Source organism: Salvelinus alpinus, chromosome 3 (genome assembly GCF_045679555.1).
Source record: "Salvelinus alpinus chromosome 3, SLU_Salpinus.1, whole genome shotgun sequence".
Classification (NCBI taxonomy): domain Eukaryota; kingdom Metazoa; phylum Chordata; class Actinopteri; order Salmoniformes; family Salmonidae; genus Salvelinus; species Salvelinus alpinus.
This window is the reverse complement of record NC_092088.1, coordinates 77,126,771-77,149,414: the sequence shown is the minus strand read 5'-3', so window position 1 is coordinate 77,149,414 and position 22,644 is coordinate 77,126,771. Positions and strand designations below refer to the sequence as shown.

The window sequence follows — 22,644 nt, the reverse complement described above, 5'->3', positions numbered from 1 at the left end:
AAATAGTTTATTTTCTGGTTCATAAAGAAAGCTAAACATAGCTATGTTTTTAGTTGTGGAGTTAAGTAGACCATACCCATTTTAAACTCCTCAACAAAAAAAAGTGATATCAGAATGTTAAGTTAGCTGGCGAACTACTTGATCTTGTTTTGTAGTATACCCTTCTGTTCTGTTAAGGGAGTGGGTGGAAAGAAGTTTAAACATTCCTACAGCTGCACAACATAACTTAAAGCTGACAACAGGCAGAGATTTTAAATGAATTTATTTGCTTTTTTAAAAAAAATTCAGAAGATTAACCACTATCATGTCCAAATAAAAGCAGAACAAATCGAGTTCTTTCATTGTGCCATTCATTAGTACACTGGTAATACCTCAGAGCAACAGCCTCTCACTAAGTCAAAAATAAAGAGCACTGAACATCACTGAACTACTGTATATTGTAAATACAGCCATTAGAAGCTACTGTAAACCAAAAACATGGTCAGTTATGACTTCTGAACGCTATGAAAATAGTTTAGTGATACAGTAATAGTAATGTTTACATAGCATCATGTCAATGACATCCTTACGAGTAGCAAACAAACTCCAGATTCTTCACACTTGTACTATACTTTTTTTAAAGGACTGGATAGATGGAAACTGCTGACAGCACCCGTTAAAAGGGAATAACGTCAAATGCAGGCCTAGATTCTACCATAAAACAAACAAGGCCTATAAGAAAAAGGTCATGATGCACCAGGTGTCTGGAGTGTAAAGCTGGCGGACTACACAGTACAGTTCCATTACTGACAATACTCGTACAATGGATGTATTTATGTACAGTAACACTCATGGTTTGAAACTGTTGTTTAATCCAACAAGAGGGATCCATCTAAATTGGTCTGATAAAAAGAACCATTCTCCATCCTCTTTCTGACCAATAGGTTCTCCTATACACCTGGTCAGGTGCATTCCTAGTCTAGATGCCTTCAGAATGTAAAATACTGGATCTTTTCTCAGACCAAGGGGGAGCACCAAGTACAACAAGTAGAGATTTAGATTGATCTAATATGCATTTAAATCCACCTAGGAATAATTTGATAGCTATTATCCATGACTGACATCAGTTGTTTTGACAATGTATTCGAAGGTGGATCAAATTCACCTGAGGAGAAATTATTGATCTAAATCTACATAGAGTATGATTATAGAACTTAACAGCTAGTACAACGCGTAGAATTTTTGTTTATTTAGATTTCTCTTGAGCTATAAACCGTTTTGTCAAGATTAAGCAAATTATAGTCGCAAACATTGTACAGAAGAGAAAAAACAAGAAATCATGACATTTAGTGTACACGGAGCTCCTAGAAAGTGATGACCGTTATATGAAGTAGGAATTTTGGCAACATCTCAATTCATTGAAGTCTGTAAACAAACAATATGTACTCGAGAAGAGTGGAAAGAGACCGAAATTGAAAAGCGCAATTAGTATTACCTTCCAGGAACATAAAAAAAAGGAACATTTTTGAAGGCAGCAGGAATTTCTTAGTGTAGGGGAAACATGTAGGGCTTGTCCAACCCCCTTTTTCCTAGAGCTGAATAAGAGTTAATTCTAAGCTTCGTATAATAAAATCAATCATATTTAAGTAGTATGTACCAATTACAATACAAAAGAGATTTTTTTAATATATCTGGATACATATGGTTTTTGTAGAATCCTCCCCCTTCCCCCTAAGACACTCCCCCGCCCTCTTATTCATTACCAATAGGTGAGCTCAGACTGCAGTGTGACTTCCTACTTCCTGTCTGCGGAATTTAGAGTAGTGAGCACTTCCTCTTCCTCTTCTTGACGGGTGGGGGACACAGGACCGCCCGGATGGCTTCGTCAAATACTGTCTTAAGGCCACGCTGTGTCAAGGCTGAGCATTCCAGGTACTTTACTGCTCCTGTAGAGAGACAGGCTGGCAGTCAACATAACAGCAAATAGGGATTTAATTCATTAAATTCCTAAATAGACTAATAGCTATGACTACCCTGAGCGGAGCCAGCTTAAGCTATGAAGAAACTGCGTTGACATTGCTGTGTAGAGTCCAGTAATAGGCTTACTTTACGTCCGGGAAACCGGCCCCTAAAGTACTACTAAGAACTAAGTAAGCCTTGTCCGAGCCAGAACAGCCCATCTCCTGTTTCTGTACTGAGGCACCTTGATGTACAGTACCCCCCCTGGACAGGACACTAGCCCATCTCTTGTTTCTGTACTGAGGCACCTTGATGTACAGTACCCCCCTGGACAGGACTAAGTACCATTAGTAAACTAACCAATCTCTTTGGCCATGGCCAGGCCCTGGGGGTAGGTGATGGGGGTGAGTTTCTTCTCCTTCAGCTTCTCGATGGTGTCCTTGTCATCTCTCAGATCCAGCTTGGTGCCCACCAGGATGATGGGGGTGTTGGGGCAGTGGTGTCTCACCTCTGGGTACCACTACGGAGGACAGGGACATGAACAAGACAGTCAGGATAGGATCAGGATGTTACTGTAAACTAGAGGCCTACCTATCAGGTCTATACATCAGTTGTTTTGAGTATGTGGATCAAATCCACCCTTTCAAGCAATGACCTTGATGATAAAGCATTAAGTTAACACAGAACTAGATAGAAACAAAGCCGAGGCTATGGCTCACCTTGGCACGGACGTTTTCAAAGGAGGCAGGACTCACGAGGGAGAAGCAAATCAAGAACACATCCTGTTGGGAGGAAACAAACAGCATAATTTATACAAGATCCACCATGAAAAACTGAGTTGCAATTCATGGAGATTATGAATGGTACAAATTAACCACAGACAGAGATTATGAATCAGTCCTCAATCTAGTACAAAGTTTCCCTGAACACTGACCACTGTCAATTGGTGGGAGGAGTCAGAGCCCAGAATGAGGGCAGACAAAGGGGCAGACAGAGCACTCTTTCACTTAATGCCTGCTCCAGACATTGTTTAGGTACTATGGGCAGAGGACTGTACTCTCGTCCCCATACATGCAGACTGACATAATAAATGCTCAATGTTGGCAACAACGCAATATGCCTTTCCCTAACGCCCTGAATAACTTGTGTTATATTGTTCACAATGTTGTCAAAACCGGAACACACATTTGTTTTTGAGGGGGATATTCAGCTAACACCAGGAATTCAGTTAAAAATGACACATTTAGGCAGTCTGTTCCCAAGTATTCCCACGAATAAAAGAGAAGTGATTGTGTCTCAAAGTAAATGAAGGTAGGAAATTGTTATTTTAAAATACACTCTTTCTGGGCTTAGTCTTGGTCAATTTTCAGTGTAGAAATGACTATAGTTATGTTCCGGCCCCCCGACCATCCACTGCGACAAAAATCAACCCACGGCTGAATCTAGTTGCCTACCCGTTGTATGAATTGATGCTTTACGCCCCGCTAACACCAATGCACTGATAGAAATGAGGATAGTCACTAATTATGACACTAGTGACAACAGTACATTTCTCCTGTTGTTTTACCGTCTGTGGATAGGACAGTGGTCGGAGTCTGTCGTAGTCTTCCTGTCCTGCTGTATCCCATAGACCCAGATTAACTGGTTTCCCATCGACCATCACATTGGCAGAGTAGTTGTCAAAGCTGCAGGGAGAGATGCATGTTGTTACGCCACAATGACATCATCAGGGAAGCACACAACCAGGAAATGTCAATGATTCTACAGGCTAAATATATAATTTCCTGATTCATCAGGAAAAACTTTTAAAACCACACCTCTTATAAAATGTAAACATAGAATGCTAACATGAACTTTCAGAACTATGTTTCTAGTGTAGGGGAGAAGGGTTAAGCATTATAACTTAGACCCTGGCACGGCATTTATTTTGCTGACAAAAGTCTCCCTGCCATTCATAAGACACCTGCTGCAATGGGGGAGAGAAAGAGAGAGTGTGTATGCTTACACTGTGGGTATATATTCCCCGGGGAACGCATTGGTGGTGTAGCTGATGAGCAGGCATGTTTTACCCACAGCTCTGGAGGAGAAAAGGAGAGAGATGGAGGGATGAGGAGGAGAAATAAACAACTTTAGTTTTGTTTATGTCAATTTCAAAACTGAAAGGAGAACTTGGAGGGGTTTAACTGGCCAACTTGAGAAAATGAGTTAAACTATGAATAAATGTCTGCATTATCAAGTAGTGATGCACCGATATGACATTTTAGGAAAATACCGATATTTTCCTTGCCAAAAAAAACAATAACCAATATTTCTGCAGCCCTTTAAGCATTTTAGTGAAGTTAAATAGTTATCACACACACACGCAGTGGTCTATGGCACTGCATCTCAGCGCAAGAGGCGTCACTACAGTCCCTAGTCGAATCCAGGCTGTATCACATCCGGCTGTGATTGGGAGTGCCATAGGGCGGCGCACAATTGGCCAGGGATCGCCCGGGTTTGGCTGGGGTAGGCCGTCATTGTAAATAAGAATTTGTTCTTAACTGACTTGCCTAGTTAAGGTTACACACACACTGACCAAAATGTTATTTTGCCCACATATATGTCCCCATTACCAGTAAAACAATCAAAACCTATTTCACTTGCTGTGCCGTTTCGTTGTTCGTTTGTTCAGTCGTTTCATTCTCAAACAGGATTTCTACAGAACGCTGTTTGGGGCTTTGCGTGTCAAAAAATATACTATTTAACGTGTCAACGCTACTGCTACTCTCTGTTCATCATATATCTATAGTCACTTTAACCATATCTACATGTACATGCTACCTCAATCAGCCTGACTAACCAGTGTCTGTCTGTATGAAGCCTCGCTACTTTTATAGCCTGTCTTCTTACTGTTGTTTTATTTCTTTACCTACCTACTGTTCACCTAATACATTTTTTGCACTATTGGTTCGAGCCTGTAAGCAAGCATTTCACTGTAAGGTCTACACCTGCTGTATTCGGCGCACGTGACATATAAACTTTGATTTGAAATAAGCTTGTTGACCAATCAGGACTTGAATATGACTGCACGTCACATAATAAATTTAACACGTTCATTAAGTTTTTACACATTGATTACACTCACGTCACAACGATTCATCGATACGTATGCTATGATGCTGGTAAAGTTGTCTCGCACACCTACAGTGCTGGTCATTTAAAAAAAAGCTGGCTAGCTCATGGACGCAAACAATGTTCTTCCCCAAAAACATAGCAAAACGACAATCTGTTTCAGTAGCTATAGTTGCTAGCTAACTATATAGCTAGGTGTCATCTAAAATAATAATTTATAAGACAGTTCTTATTTGATTAATGGTCTGACCGATCTATGTGAAGCTAGCCACAATAGTGGACTTCGTGGTTAGCCTTAAAAATAAAAGTATGGCATAATTCTACTATTTGTATTCATTTGCGTCACTGTCAATTACAGACTTCTGTTTTGAAGGCAACCTGCAAATTCCACCATTGTGCCTAATCCTTATTGTGGCTAGCTACACAGCACATAACCCGGTCTGGTCGCGCGTCACTAGCCAGATGAAGCTAGCTGGCTACTTATAACTTTAGCTTTGGGCAACAGGGTTAAGTAGCTGGCTAGCTATTTATTTTCATGAACTGAAGTTCAATTTCAATAGGCGAACAACAAGAGGCAACCTAGCTAATACTTACTCACAAGGATTCCTTAATCATTGCTAAAAATGAAAATGACCACTTTCTACTGGTCATTGTTTTCAGGCTGGTTGTATTGGTGCTAGCTAGGTACCAAACTACAGCTAGCTACCCCAGAAGTTGCGGTCTAACAAATTATGCTTTATTACCAACGCAGTATTGTAAACACATCGTTCGTGGCCGGTGTTTGAAGACTTTTGTACAGCTTTGACAGTGCTACTGTACCTTTTGAGACACGCAAAGACCCAAATGACGTTCCATAGTATGTATGTTGTGAAGCTAATAGCAGTGACGCTATTACTGTGTAACTCCGGTAAGGCAACATCTGAAAAATAGCACACTTGGTAGTGTGTACCGGTGCTCAACCAGTCGGCGAAAGCCAACATCACCCACGACAGAGAACGGTTGATTGTCAAGGGCAATGAATTCCATTATCTTGGCTTTAATGGATTTCGCCTTTGAGTTGTCTCGCTGAAATTGTGTTACTCTTTCAAATGACTACTCGATCCACACAGCAGATATTGTGGGCTAGTTTCGGAATTCTGTGTTGCAAGTATAGCGGAAAATTTTATGTGGCGTCATTACGTCATGTACCTACGTTATATAGGTATGCACGTCAGCTTTGACATCGGTTTTGCACCTCGGCGTTAAACTAGACGTCGGCCGATACCGATGTTGGCATTTTTAGCTTATATCGTCCGATTCCGATATGTTCACCGATATATTGTGCATCCCTATTATCCAGTAGTGTTCCAATGTTGAGGTTTCGCTCTACAATAGGGACATATTATAAAGAATTGAGAAGATGACCCACTATCTAGCAGATATTTATCAGAACCTCTTAGTTTGTATTTAGAATGCTTCATACACTACTTACTATAGCCCTTTAATTTAAATATGTCTGGAAAATAGTAGTTTAACTGTCTGCTGCCTGTTGTTGATGAGCTCCACCATCAACCTTATTTAGGACATAGTGCCATTCTTTGTCAATGCTGGTACCATGTCCCTATGTTCTAAATAATGTTGATGGTGGAGCTCATTAACAACAGGCAGCAGACAGTTAAACTACTCTTTTCCAGACATACTTAAATTAAAGGGCTATAGTAAGTGTATGAAGCTTTCTAAAGAAACTAAGAGGTTCTGATAAATATCTGCTAGATTACGGGTCATCTTCTCAAGTGTTTATAAGTTCTCAATAAAGCAAAGGGAAGTAAATTATCTAAAACCCAATGGTGTAGCAAATTATGTAATTTATCATAATACAAGGCGGTAACAAGAAGTTAAATGATAGGACGGACACTAAAGGGTTGCTGGGACTGGATCATTTCTAATAACTAACAATGCATACAACGGGCTTTGTCTCACTCGCTAGCCACTACTCATTTTAACCTAACAAGAAACGTGTGGTACTAACAGCAAACGAGAATGCATAACGGTTAACGTTACCGTCAAGTAACAATTAGTTAGTATGCCACAACAAGTTTGCAGTCTGATGTTAGCAAGCTAACGCTAATTAGCTAACGTTAGTGTTGGAAACTGACAGTTGTCACCAATTAACGTTAGTAAGCTAACGCTCAAACTGTGGGCTACTAGAAACAATTCACTTTGACAATGTATATTCTAGATCATAACTTATATTGTAAGACGTCATTTTATAAACATACTTAACTAGCTACATAAATGTAGGTTTAACTTACCCGTCCCCCACTACAACACACTTGATGGCCTGCATCGACGCCTTTCTCAGCTATCAAGCTACAGTAGCTAGCTCAAATGGTAGCTTATTGGTCAGCTGGTAAACCACTCTTTTGATCCGTGAACTTGTTTTCCCAAAAAGGAGAAAAACAAGGTTTGAAGCCTCGATTGGAGGGCCCAAATTGCGATAGTTTATAAATGAGGAGAATTCCTTCAAATCAGTGTCCTCAAATAACTTGGTGGAACTCCAAACTTATAAACCAAGCAGCCACCACCCCAAAAATCTCTGGTGCTAAGCTTGAAAAAACGCCCTCAGACAACGGAAGCTGTAGCTCCCATTCCATACAAGTCATTTCCGTTAACCGTAGATTGGATAAAGGAATTTTCAAAGGGCTGTCAAGCGACGCCACCTAGCGGTAAGTAGAACATTTCTACAGCCACTTTCAGTTTCTGAACATTAGAGGGCAGTATTCCCTCATCAGCTGAATATTGTAAAGTCGCTCCAAGGTGGTGCACCATTTCAGAGAGGCAGGCATCATGAGACAAGACAGTCAGTCAATACTTAGGGTCTTATGATTTAATTCATCCGGGAACTTTGTCATGGTTGTCCCATGTTTTATCCTTAAAAAAAGTCTGTGTTTATCCACATTACAGCATCTTATCTAAATTGGCATTTGACAGCTGCTCTTATCCAGAGCGACTTAGGGTTAAGTGCCTTGCTCAATAAGTGTCAATGACGTTGCCTGTTTAGGTACATAAAGCCCATTCCCCTCTCCCTGCCTCCCCCTTTCCTCCTTCAACCCATGCTGTGATCACAGAGAGACGTCGTAAATTCCTGAGAATCTCCTCATGGCCAAACAGTATTAGAGAGAGGGTAAACTTTCAGGACAAAGGAAGGTTCTTCCACCTCACAGAACTTGAGGTACGAACAGATTTCATGTTCCGGAAAAAGTATAAAAGATCGGTGAAGAGTCCAGCTATTAACATGTCCGTTTGTCCCAATGTGGGAAACTCATGGGAGACTGGGTGGCTACATTACCATACCGCTGTTTGTATAATAACCTCAGATATGAGGTTTACATCTGATTGTTGTATAAAATGAATGAGTGAGTATGATACTGGTTGTATAATTGTGTAATATGATTTTGGACTGTTTAATGAAGAAAAATATAAATCCCTTTTGATTTGAACTAAATCCAAGGACCGCCCCTGAGCCCAGTTAGGGTCAGACATCCTGGGACAGCCCCTTTCTGCTATCCGAATAAAAGCCCAACTCTGAGAAATTATCAACAGACCATGTTTTTCTCCATAGGAGGAGAACGAAGGTTAAGTACCATTGCTGAATCTTTAACCATACCACGTGGTTAAACTCTTAGACGAATAAGAACAAGTCTTTGATATTGACTACTAGTCTGCAGCTAGGAATTCGGTATCATTGAATGCGAAGAAAGACAACCGCCGAAACATCCATTCTATAACGAATGTCACTCTGAACTATCCACAATAGCCAAGACAGAGACAGACGAATCTCCAACAGAAACTAATTTTCCTCCAGCGATCAAGACGACACATTGAGCGTAAATATATATATATATTGATTGCAATTGTTCCCGAATGAGTGAGCGTTCATGAGTAAAGGATTAGCATGTCAATTGTTATAATTATGAACTCTGTAGTGACTTCTTGGTCGAACGCCAATTTTCCCTTTGTCTAACAAGCCGCCATGCCGGTTCAGCCCACTAGGGCATATTTCTCCCATCATTTCATGTAACCATTTTAAGTTTGTTTGTTTGTTTATGCATTTCTGTGAATTACTTAGTTAGTAATAAATGATTTAAGACAATTGATGTATGGATGACTCATAGTGAAGACTGGGTTCGTGCAGATAACCAACAATTTACGACGTTTGGAATGAGACTAACGTGAGGTAAAATAAATAAATCATTCATCAGAAGACTATTGATCAGATATGAAAATATCTGAAAGGTTATATTGGGAAATTATAACTTTGTAATCTGACTACTTTCCCTGGTGCCCTCGAATTCATAGTTAATTAGTTACGTTATTAATCAGTTGATCGCGTAATAACTAATTACAGGAATCTTTGATGTAAACTATAAGTCTTCAATTTAATGATAGCAAAGACACGACAGTAGACAGACAGATTTTTCACCCATTCGCTTGTGGATTCGAACCACTGACCTTTTGGTTACTGGCCCAATGTTCTTAACAAGCAAGGCTACTTGTTAGGCTACCTGCTCCCCGGCACGACACAGATTGTCTGACTGCAGATCCAAAACATCTGAATAAAAACAGAATAAAACCAGTTAAGATGTAATGTTGAGTTCTCGCTCTCTTTCCCCTTTCCCTTCTCTCTTCCTTCATCCTTCTCATTTCATCAGCAAAACTATTAAAGTGTCTTCATTGTTAATTAATCAGTGTCTCCATGGTAACTCAAACCCTGATGTATTTATACCCCTCATCCCGGAATAGAGCAAGAAGGATTATGCTGTTGGGGGATTTTGAAGGGAATGACACATTCATAGCATAAACAACAACAGTAGTGGATAAAAGCAGAGGAAAGGGATTAATGCAGTATAAACATGCTCGTCACAGAGACTAGGGGCCACCACTAGCACACAGATGTGTCCAAATGGAAAATGTGGAGCCTTGGAAGATGCTCAGAGTCATTGTGTGGACATGTGGAGTTTGCGGTGAATCAGTGGGTGTTAGTCACTTTTTCAGGAAGACCTGTTAGATGCACTACATCAGAGCCTTCCTACCTCTTATTTATACTCTATATTCCTCACTGAAAATTCCCTCATACTCTACAGTTCTTTGACAACTTATCTATTTTGTACAGGGGCACAACTTTGTTTTTAGAAGTGGGAGGGGTGTAATTATATTATTTTTTAAATATTTTTTATCCAGTCAGAAAAACACTCCAAACAGCCTACCTGACTGCTAGGAGGTGTCCGCATGGTCCTAAAGCACACTGTTGCCCTGTTTTGTATCACATTCCTATGATAAAACTGGTGGGGTGAAAAATGCAATTTCAGAATGTCCCCAGTAAAAGTTGTGGCCCTGATTTTGTATATAATGTATGTAAACGTTTTGTAAATTCTTCTGTCTATTTCTGCATCTATATGTTGTATTGCTAGCAGCACCATATCACCAAGTTAAATTCTGTGTTTTTGTAAAGTTAAATTCTGGGTATGTGTAAATGTACTTGGTGAATAAATTCGTGGAGCACATTTGGAATTATTGACAGAGCTATGGAAAGCTACTGAATATAGGGCATGCATATCAGGGAGAAGAGAGAAAGCATGAATGAGATCACATATCCTAAGCAGGGGTCGGCAACCCTGGTGCTGGATTGCTATAGGCACTTCATGTTTTGGATTTAACCAACCTGGAAGACCAGGTGTGTTGAATTTAGGCAAATCACTGAACTGATCAATTAGCTCAGTTGGTCAGGGCTGCATTCGGGAAAGGTTGGGTTGTGGGTTCAAAATGCATCGCAGCCCTTTAAATATGTCACTCGTTTTCAACTGAATGGAGCAAACGTATCTCAAAGTCTGTTCAAGAACATTTTGGGAAAATGCGTTGTTCAGTACAAACCGTTCTGCTACGTAGCAAACTTTCAAGTGAACTGAACACATCCCTGGTTAAGGGCCTAGTTGGAACAAAATCCTGCAGTATCTGAGACACTCCAGGAACAGAGTTGCCTACCACTGCACGACAGTATTGCCCAGATGCTAATGTTCTGCTAGAGCTATAGAAAGTAGAGCAAACGCACAACTTATGGAGTCTCCTTCTCACGGTACATAACAGCAGCGTGTAAATGATCTAAGTTAATGGATGGAAATAGCTCCATCTCTCTCTCCAAGCTCAGGATCTGAGTGTTTTTGAGACCGGGTCATTATGTTTCCCATGATGTCTCTGAATCATCTCTCAATGGACCGCCATCATAACACAAAGGGCATTTGCATAACAGCCTGATCACCCGTCTGTGGGGAATCATCATGTAATTGACACCATGCATAAATGACATTTTAAAATGCTGGAGGAGTCAATGGAACAATCTGATGGACTCCAGACTATGTTAAATGGGAAGTCATGGAACATGACATTGTTTTGATATTCTGTATATTATTCTATCAACACATCTCCACTGTGCTACGGCATCTCAACACATCTCCACTGTGCTACGCATCTCAACACATCTCCACTGTGCTACGGCATCTCAACACATCTCCACTGTGCTACGCATCTCAACACATCTCCACTGTGCTATGCATCTCAACACATCTCCACTGTGCTACGCATCTCAACACATCTCCACTGTGCTACACATCTCCACTGTGCTACGCATCTCAACACATCTCCACTGTGCTACGCATCTCAACACATCTCCACTGTGCTACGCATCTCAACACATCTCCACTGTGCTACGCATCTCAACACATCTCCACTGTGCTACGCATCTCAACACATCTCCACTGTGCTACGCATCTCAACACATCTCCACTGTGCTACGCATCTCAACACATCTTCACTGTGCTACGTATCTCAACACATCTCCACTGTGCTACGCATCTCAACACATCTCCACTGTGCTACGCATCTCAACACATCTCCACTGTGCTACGCATCTCAACACATCTCCACTGTGCTACGCATCAACACATCTCCACTGTGCCACGCTTCTCAACACATCTCCACTGTGCTACGCATATCAACACATCTCCACTGTGCTACGTATCAACACATCTCCACTGTGCTACGTATCAACACATCTCCACTGAGCTACGTATCTCAACACATCTCCACTGTGCTACGTATCAACACATCTCCACTGTGCTACGTATCTCAACACATCTCCACTGTGCTACGTATCTCAACACATCTCCACTGTGCTACGCATCTCAACACATCTCCACTGTGCTACGTATCAACACATCTCCACTGTGCTACGTATCAACACATCTCCACTGAGCTACGTATCTCAACACATCTCCACTGTGCTACGTATCAACACATCTCCACTGTGCTACGTATCTCAACACATCTCCACTGTGCTACGTATCTCAACACATCTCCACTGTGCTACGCATCTCAACACATCTCCACTGTGCTACGTATCAACACATCTCCACTGTGCTACGCATCTCAACACATCTCCACTGTGCTATATATCAACACATCTCCACTGTGCTACGTATCAACACATCTCCACTGTGCTACGCATCTCAACACATCTCCACTGCGCTACGTATCAACACATCTCCACTGCGCTACGCAACTCAACACATCTCCACCGCGCTACGCATCTCAACACATCTCCACCGTGCTACGTATCAACACATCTCCACCGTGCTACGCATCTCAACACAACTCCACTGTGCTACGCATCTCAACACATCTCCACTGTGCTACGTATCAACACATCTCCACTGTGCTACGCATCTCAACACATCTCCACTGTGCTACGCATATCAACACATCTCCACTGTGCTACGCATATCAACACATCTCCACTGTGCTACGCATATCAACACATCTCCACTGTGCTACGTATCAACACATCTCCACCTTGCTACGCATCTCAACACATCTCCACTGTGCTACGCATATCAACACATCTCAACTGTGCTACGTATATCAACACATCTCCACTGTGCTACGCATCTCAACACATCTCCACTGTGCTACGTATCAACACATCTCCACTGTGCTACGTATCAACACATCTCCACTGTGCTACGCATCTCAACACATCTCCACTGTGCTACGCATCTCAACACATCTCCACTGTGCTACGCATCTCAACACATCTCAACTGTGCTACGTATATCAACACATCTCCACTGTGCTACGCATCTCAACACATCTCCACTGTGCTACGTATCAACACATCTCCACTGTGCTACGTATCAACACATCTCCACTGTGCTACGCATCTCAACACATCTCCACTGTGCTACGCATCTCAACACATCTCCACTGCGCTACGTATCAACACATCTCCACTGCGCTACGTATCAACACATCTCAACTGCGCTACGTATATCAACACATCTCCACTGTGCTACGCGTATCAACACATCTCCACTGTGCTACGCGTATCAACACATCTCCACTGTGCTACGTATCAACACATCTCCACCTTGCTACGCATCTCAACACATCTCCACTGCGCTACGTATCAACACATCTCCACTGCGCTACGCATATCAACACATCTCCACTGCGCTACGCATCTCAACACATCTCCACTGTGCTACGTATCAACACATCTCCACTGTGCTACGCATCTCAACACATCTCCACTGTGCTACGTATCAACACATCTCCACTGTGCTACGTATCAACACATCTCCACTGTGCTACGCATCTCAACTGTGCTACGCATCTCAACACATCTCCACTGCGCTACGTATCAACACATCTCCACTGCGCTACGTATCAACACATCTCCACTGCGCTACGTATCAACACATCTCCACTGCGCTACGCATATCAACACATCTCCACTGCGCTACGCATCTCAACACATCTCCACTGTGCTACGTATCAACACATCTCCACCTTGCTACGCATCTCAACACATCTCCACTGTGCTACGCATCTCAACACATCTCCACTGTGCTACGCATCTCAACACATCTCCACTGTGCTACGTATCTCAACACATCTCCACTGTGCTACGCATCTCAACACATCTCCACTGTGCTACGTATCAACACATCTCCACTGTGCTACGTATCAACACATCTCCACTGCGCTACGTATCAACACATCTCCACTGCGCTACGCATATCAACACATCTCCACTGCGCTACGTATCAACACATCTCCACCTTGCTACGCATCTCAACACATCTCCACTGTGCTACGCATCTCAACACATCTCCACTGTGCTACGCATCTCAACACATCTCCACTGTGCTACGCATCTCAACACATCTCCACTGTGCTACGCATCTCAACACATCTCCACTGTGCTACGCATCTCAACACATCTCCACTGTGCTACGTATCTCAACACATCTCCACTGTGCTACGCATCTCAACACATCTCCACTGTGCTACGCATCTCAACACATCTCCACTGTGCTACGTATCTCAACACATCTCCACTGTGCTACGTATCTCAACACATCTCCACTGTGCTACGTATCTCAACACATCTCCACTGTGCTACGTATCTCAACACATCTCCACTGTGCTACGTATCAACACATCTCCACTGTGCTACGCATATCAACACATCTCCACTGTGCTACGTATCAACACATCTCCACTGTGCTACACATCTCAACACATCTCCACTGTGCTACGTATCAACACATCTCCACTGCGCTACGCAACTCAACACATCTCCACTGTGCTACGTATCAACATATCTCCACTGTGCTACCCATCTCAACACATCTCCACTGTGCTACGTATCAACACATCTCCACTGTGCTACACATCTCAACACATCTCCACTGTGCTACGTATCAACACATCTCCACTGCGCTACGCAACTCAACACATCTCCACTGTGCTACGTATCAACATATCTCCACTGTGCTACGTATCAACACATCTCCACTGTGCTACGTATCAACACATCTCCACTGTGCTACGTATCTCAACACATCTCCACTGTGCTACGCATCTCAACACATCTCCACTGTGCTACGCATCTCAACACATCTCCACTGTGCTACGTATCAACACATCTCCACTGTGCTACCCATCTCAACACATCTCCACTGTGCTACGTATCTCAACACATCTCCACTGTGCTACGCATCTCAACACATCTCCACTGTGCTACGTATCAACACATCTCCACTGTGCTACCCATCTCAACACATCTCCACTGTGCTACATATCAACACATCTCCACTGTGCTACGTATCAACACATCTCCACTGTGCTACGTATCAACACATCTCCACTGTGCTACGCATCTCAACACATCTCCACTGTGCTACGTATCAACACATCTCCACCGCGCTACGCAACTCAACACATCTCCACCGCGCTACGCATCTCAACACATCTCCACCGTGCTACGCATCTCAACACATCTCCACTGTGCTACGCATCTCAACACATCTCCACTGTGCTACGTATCAACACATCTCCACTGCGCTACGCATCTCAACACATCTCCACTGTGCTACGCATCTCAACACATCTCCACTGTGCTACGTATCTCAACACATCTCCACTGTGCTACGCATCTCAAAACATCTCCACTGTGCTACGTATCAACACATCTCCACTGCGCTACGCAACTCAACACATCTCCACCGCGCTACGCATCTCAACACATCTCCACCGTGCTACGCATCTCAACACATCTCCACTGTGCTATGCATCTCAACACATCTCCACTGTGCTACGTATCAACACATCTCCACTGCGCTACGCATCTCAACACATCTCCACTGTGCTACGCATCTCAACACATCTCCACTGTGCTACGTATCTCAACACATATCCACTGTGCTACGCATCTCAAAACATCTCCACTGTGCTACGTATCAACACATCTCCACTGTGCTACGCATCTCAACACATCTCCACTGTACTACGCATATCAACACATCTCAACTGTGCTACGTATATCAACACATCTCCACTGTGCTACGCATCTCAACACATCTCCACTGTGCTACGCATCTCAACACATCTCCACTGTGCTACGCATCTCAACACATCTCCACTGTGCTACGCATCTCAACACATCTCCACTGTGCTACGCATCTCAACACATCTTCACTGTGCTACGTATATCAACACATCTCCACTGTGCTACGCATCTCAACACATCTCCACTGTGCTACGTATCAACACATCTCCACTGTGCTACGTATCAACACATCTCCACTGTGCTACGCATCTCAACACATCTCCACTGTGCTACGCATCTCAACACATCTCCACTGTGCTACGTATCAACACATCTCCACTGTGCTACGCATATCAACACATCTCCACTGTGCTACGTATCAACACATCTCCACTGTGCTACGTATCAACACATCTCCACCTTGCTACGCATCTCAACACATCTCCACTGTGCTACGCATCTCAACACATCTCCACTGTGCTACGTATCTCAACACATATCCACTGTGCTACGCATCTCAACACATCTCCACTGTGCTACGCATCTCAACACATCTCCACTGTGCTACGCATCTCAACACATCTCCACTGTGCTACGCATCTCAACACATCTCCACTGTGCTACGCATCTCAACACATCTCCACTGTGCTACGCATCTCAACACATCTCCACTGTGCTACGCATCTCAACACATCTCCACTGTGCTACGTATCTCTACCACATCTCCACTGTGCTACGTATCTCAACACATCTCCACTGTGCTACGTATCTCAACACATCTCCACTGTGCTACGCATCTCAACACATCTCCACTGTGCTACGCATCTCAACACATCTCCACTGTGCTACGCATCTCAACACATCTCCACTGTGCTACGTATCTCAACACATCTCCACTGTGCTACGTATCAACACATCTCCACTGAGCTACGTATCTCAACACATCTCCACTGAGCTACGTATCTCAACACATCTCCACTGTGCTACGTATCAACACATCTCCACTGTGCTACGTATCAACACATCTCCACTGTGCTACGTATCTCAACACATCTCCACTGTGCTACGCATCTCAACACATCTCCACTGTGCTACGTATCAACACATCTCCACTGTGCTACGCATCTCAACACATCTCCACTGTGCTACATATCAACACATCTCCACTGTGCTACGTATCAACACATCTCCACTGTGCTACGCATCTCAACACATCTCCACTGCGCTACGTATCAACACATCTCCACCGCGCTACGCATCTCAACACATCTCCACCGTGCTACGTATCAACACATCTCCACCGTGCTACGCATCTCAACACAACTCCACTGTGCTACGTATCTCAAAACATCTCCACTGTGCTACGCATCTCAACACATCTCCACTGTGCTACGTATCAACACATCTCCACTGTGCTACCCATCTCAACACATCTCCACTGTGCTACATATCAACACATCTCCACTGTGCTACGTATCAACACATCTCCACTGTGCTACGCATCTCAACACATCTCCACTGCGCTACGCATCTCAACACATCTCCACTGCGCTACGTATCAACACATCTCCACTGCGCTACGCAACTCAACACATCTCCACCGCGCTACGCATCTCAACACATCTCCACCGTGCTACGTATCAACACATCTCCACCGTGCTACGCATCTCAACACATCTCCACCGTGCTACGCATCTCAACACATCTCCACTGTGCTACGCATCTCAACACATCTCCACTGCGCTACGTATCAACACATCTCCACTGCGCTACGCATCTCAACACATCTCCACTGCGCTACGCATCTCAACACATCTCCACTGCGCTACGTATCTCAACACATATCCACTGTGCTACGCATCTCAACACATCTCCACTGTGCTACGTATCAACACATCTCCACCGCGCTACGCATCTCAACACATCTCCACCGTGCTACGTATCAACACATCTCCACCGTGCTACGCATCTCAACACAACTCCACTGTGCTACGTATCTCAACACATCTCCACTGTGCTACGCATCTCAACACATCTCCACTGTGCTACGTATCAACACATCTCCACTGTGCTACCCATCTCAACACATCTCCACTGTGCTACATATCAACACATCTCCACTGTGCTACGTATCAACACATCTCCACTGTGCTACGCATCTCAACACATCTCCACTGCGCTACGCATCTCAACACATCTCCACTGCGCTACGTATCAACACATCTCCACTGCGCTACGCATCTCAACACATCTCCACTGCGCTACGCATCTCAACACATCTCCACTGTGCTACGTATCAACACATCTCCACTGTGCTACGCATCTCAACACATCTCCACTGTGCTATATATCAACACATCTCCACTGTGCTACGTATCAACACATCTCCACTGCGCTACGCATCTCAACACATCTCCACTGCGCTACGTATCAACACATCTCCACTGCGCTACGCAACTCAACACATCTCCACCGCGCTACGCATCTCAACACATCTCCACTGTGCTACGTATCTCAACACATCTCCACTGCGCTACGCATCTCAACACATCTCCACTGTGCTACGTATCAACACATCTCCACTGTGCTACGCATCTCAACACATCTCCACTGCGCTACGCATCTCAACACATCTCCACTGCGCTACGTATCAACACATCTCCACTGCGCTACGCATCTCAACACATCTCCACTGCGCTACGCATCTCAACACATCTCCACTGTGCTACGTATCAACACATCTCCACTGTGCTACGCATCTCAACACATCTCCACTGTGCTATATATCAACACATCTCCACTGTGCTACGTATCAACACATCTCCACTGTGCTACGCATCTCAACACATCTCCACTGTGCTACGTATCAACACATCTCCACTGTGCTACGCATCTCAACACATCTCCACTGTGCTATATATCAACACATCTCCACTGTGCTACGTATCAACACATCTCCACTGCGCTACGCATCTCAACACATCTCCACTGCGCTACGTATCAACACATCTCCACTGCGCTACGCAACTCAACACATCTCCACCGCGCTACGCATCTCAACACATCTCCACCGTGCTACGTATCAACACATCTCCACCGTGCTACGCATCTCAACACAACTCCACTGTGCTACGCATCTCAACACATCTCCACTGTGCTACGTATCAACACATCTCCACTGTGCTACGCATCTCAACACATCTCCACTGCGCTACGCATCTCAACACATCTCCACTGCGCTACGTATCAACACATCTCCACTGCGCTACGCATCTCAACACATCTCCACTGCGCTACGCATCTCAACACATCTCCACTGTGCTACGTATCAACACATCTCCACTGTGCTACGCATCTCAACACATCTCCACTGTGCTATATATCAACACATCTCCACTGTGCTACGTATCAACACATCTCCACTGTGCTACGCATCTCAACACATCTCCACTGCGCTACGTATCAACACATCTCCACTGCGCTACGCAACTCAACACATCTCCACCGCGCTACGCATCTCAACACATCTCCACCGTGCTACGTATCAACACATCTCCACCGTGCTACGCATCTCAACACAACTCCACTGTGCTACGCATCTCAACACATCTCCACTGTGCTACGTATCAACACATCTCCACTGTGCTACGCATCTCAACACATCTCCACTGTGCTACGCATATCAACACATCTCCACTGCGCTACGCATCTCAACACATCTCCACTGCGCTACGCATCTCAACACATCTCCACTGCGCTACGTATCAACACATCTCCACTGCGCTACGTATCAACACATCTCCACTGCGCTACGTATCAACACATCTCAACTGCGCTACGTATATCAACACATCTCCACTGAGCTACGTATATCAACACATCTCCACTGTGCTACGCATATCAACACATCTCCACTGTGCTACGCATATCAACACATCTCCACTGTGCTACGTATCAACACATCTCCACCTTGCTACGCATCTCAACACATCTCCACTGTGCTACGCATATCAACACATCTCAACTGTGCTACGTATATCAACACATCTCCACTGTGCTACGCATCTCAACACATCTCCACTGTGCTACGTATCAACACATCTCCACTGTGCTACGTATCAACACATCTCCACTGTGCTACGCATCTCAACACATCTCCACTGTGCTACGCATCTCAACACATCTCCACTGTGCTACGCATCTCAACACATCTCAACTGTGCTACGTATATCAACACATCTCCACTGTGCTACGCATCTCAACACATCTCCACTGTGCTACGTATCAACACATCTCCACTGTGCTACGTATCAACACATCTCCACTGTGCTACGCATCTCAACACATCTCCACTGTGCTACGCATCTCAACACATCTCCACTGCGCTACGTATCAACACATCTCCACTGCGCTACGTATCAACACATCTCAACTGCGCTACGTATATCAACACATCTCCACTGTGCTACGCGTATCAACACATCTCCACTGTGCTACACGTATCAACACATCTCCACTGTGCTACGTATCAACACATCTCCACCTTGCTACGCATCTCAACACATCTCCACTGCGCTACGTATCAACACATCTCCACTGCGCTACGCATATCAACACATCTCCACTGCGCTACGCATCTCAACACATCTCCACTGTGCTACGTATCAACACATCTCCACTGTGCTACGCATCTCAACACATCTCCACTGTGCTACGTATCAACACATCTCCACTGTGCTACGTATCAACACATCTCCACTGTGCTACGCATCTCAACACATCTCCACTGTGCTACGCATCTCAACACATCTCCACTGCGCTACGTATCAACACATCTCCACTGCGCTACGTATCAACACATCTCCACTGCGCTACGCATATCAACACATCTCCACTGCGCTACGCATCTCAACACATCTCCACTGCGCTACGCATCTCAACACATCTCCACTGTGCTACGTATCAACACATCTCCACTGTGCTACGTATCAACACATCTCCACCTGTGCTACGCATCTCAACACATCTCCACTGTGCTACGCATCTCAACACATCTCCACTGTGCTACGCATCTCAACACATCTCCACTGTGCTACGTATCTCAACACATCTCCACTGTGCTACGCATCTCAACACATCTCCACTGTGCTACGCATCTCAACACATCTCCACTGTGCTACGCATCTCAACACATCTCCACTGTGCTACGCATCTCAACACATCTCCACTGTGCTACGCATCTCAACACATCTCCACTGTGCTACGTATCTCAACACATCTCCACTGTGCTACGCATCTCAACACATCTCCACTGTGCTACGCATCTCAACACATCTCCACTGTGCTACGTATCTCAACACATCTCCACTGTGCTACGTATCTCAACACATCTCCACTGTGCTACGTATCTCAACACATCTCCACTGTGCTACGTATCTCAACACATCTCCACTGTGCTACGTATCAACACATCTCCACTGTGCTACGTATCAACACATCTCCACTGAGCTACGTATCAACACATCTCCACTGAGCTACGTATCTCAACACATCTCCACTGTGCTACCCATCTCAACACATCTCCACTGTGCTACGTATCAACACATCTCCACTGTGCTACGCGTATCAACACATCTCCACTGTGCTACGTATCAACACATCTCCACCTTGCTACGCATCTCAACACATCTCCACTGCGCTACGTATCAACACATCTCCACCGTGCTACGCATCTCAACACAACTCCACTGTGCTACGCATCTCAACACATCTCCACTGTGCTACGTATCAACACATCTCCACTGTGCTACGCATCTCAACACATCTCCACTGTGCTACGCATATCAACACATCTCCACTGCGCTACGCATCTCAACACATCTCCACTGCGCTACGCATCTCAACACATCTCCACTGCGCTACGTATCAACACATCTCCACTGCGCTACGTATCAACACATCTCCACTGCGCTACGTATCAACACATCTCAACTGCGCTACGTATATCAACACATCTCCACTGAGCTACGTATATCAACACATCTCCACTGTGCTACGCATATCAACACATCTCCACTGTGCTACGCATATCAACACATCTCCACTGTGCTACGCATATCAACACATCTCCACTGTGCTACGTATCAACACATCTCCACTTGCTACGCATCTCAACACATCTCCACTGTGCTACGCATATCAACACATCTCAACTGTGCTACGTATATCAACACATCTCCACTGTGCTACGCATCTCAACACATCTCCACTGTGCTACGTATCAACACATCTCCACTGTGCTACGTATCAACACATCTCCACTGTGCTACGCATCTCAACACATCTCCACTGTGCTACGCATCTCAACACATCTCCACTGTGCTACGCATCTCAACACATCTCAACTGTGCTACGTATATCAACACATCTCCACTGTGCTACGCATCTCAACACATCTCCACTGTGCTACGTATCAACACATCTCCACTGTGCTACGTATCAACACATCTCCACTGTGCTACGCATCTCAACACATCTCCACTGTGCTACGCATCTCAACACATCTCCACTGCGCTACGTATCAACACATCTCCACTGCGCTACGTATCAACACATCTCAACTGCGCTACGTATATCAACACATCTCCACTGTGCTACGCGTATCAACACAT

The 22,644-nt window shown here is 44.4% G+C and overlaps 1 protein-coding gene across 1 annotated transcript; it reads right to left on the bottom strand.

Moving 5' to 3' along the window:
• Window positions 1–245: 245 nt before the first annotated feature.
• Window positions 246–7,686, bottom strand: LOC139571371 (ras-related C3 botulinum toxin substrate 1). The gene is made up of 6 exons (XM_071394181.1): window positions 7,341–7,686; window positions 3,944–4,015; window positions 3,506–3,623; window positions 2,658–2,720; window positions 2,299–2,458; window positions 246–1,925 (listed from the first exon to the last, which is right to left on the bottom strand). The coding sequence occupies exons 1-6, from the start codon at window positions 7,373–7,375 to the stop codon at window positions 1,795–1,797; spliced, it is 579 nt and encodes a 192-aa protein (XP_071250282.1). The 5' UTR covers window positions 7,376–7,686; the 3' UTR covers window positions 246–1,794.
• Between the last annotated feature and the right edge of the window lie 14,958 nt (window positions 7,687–22,644).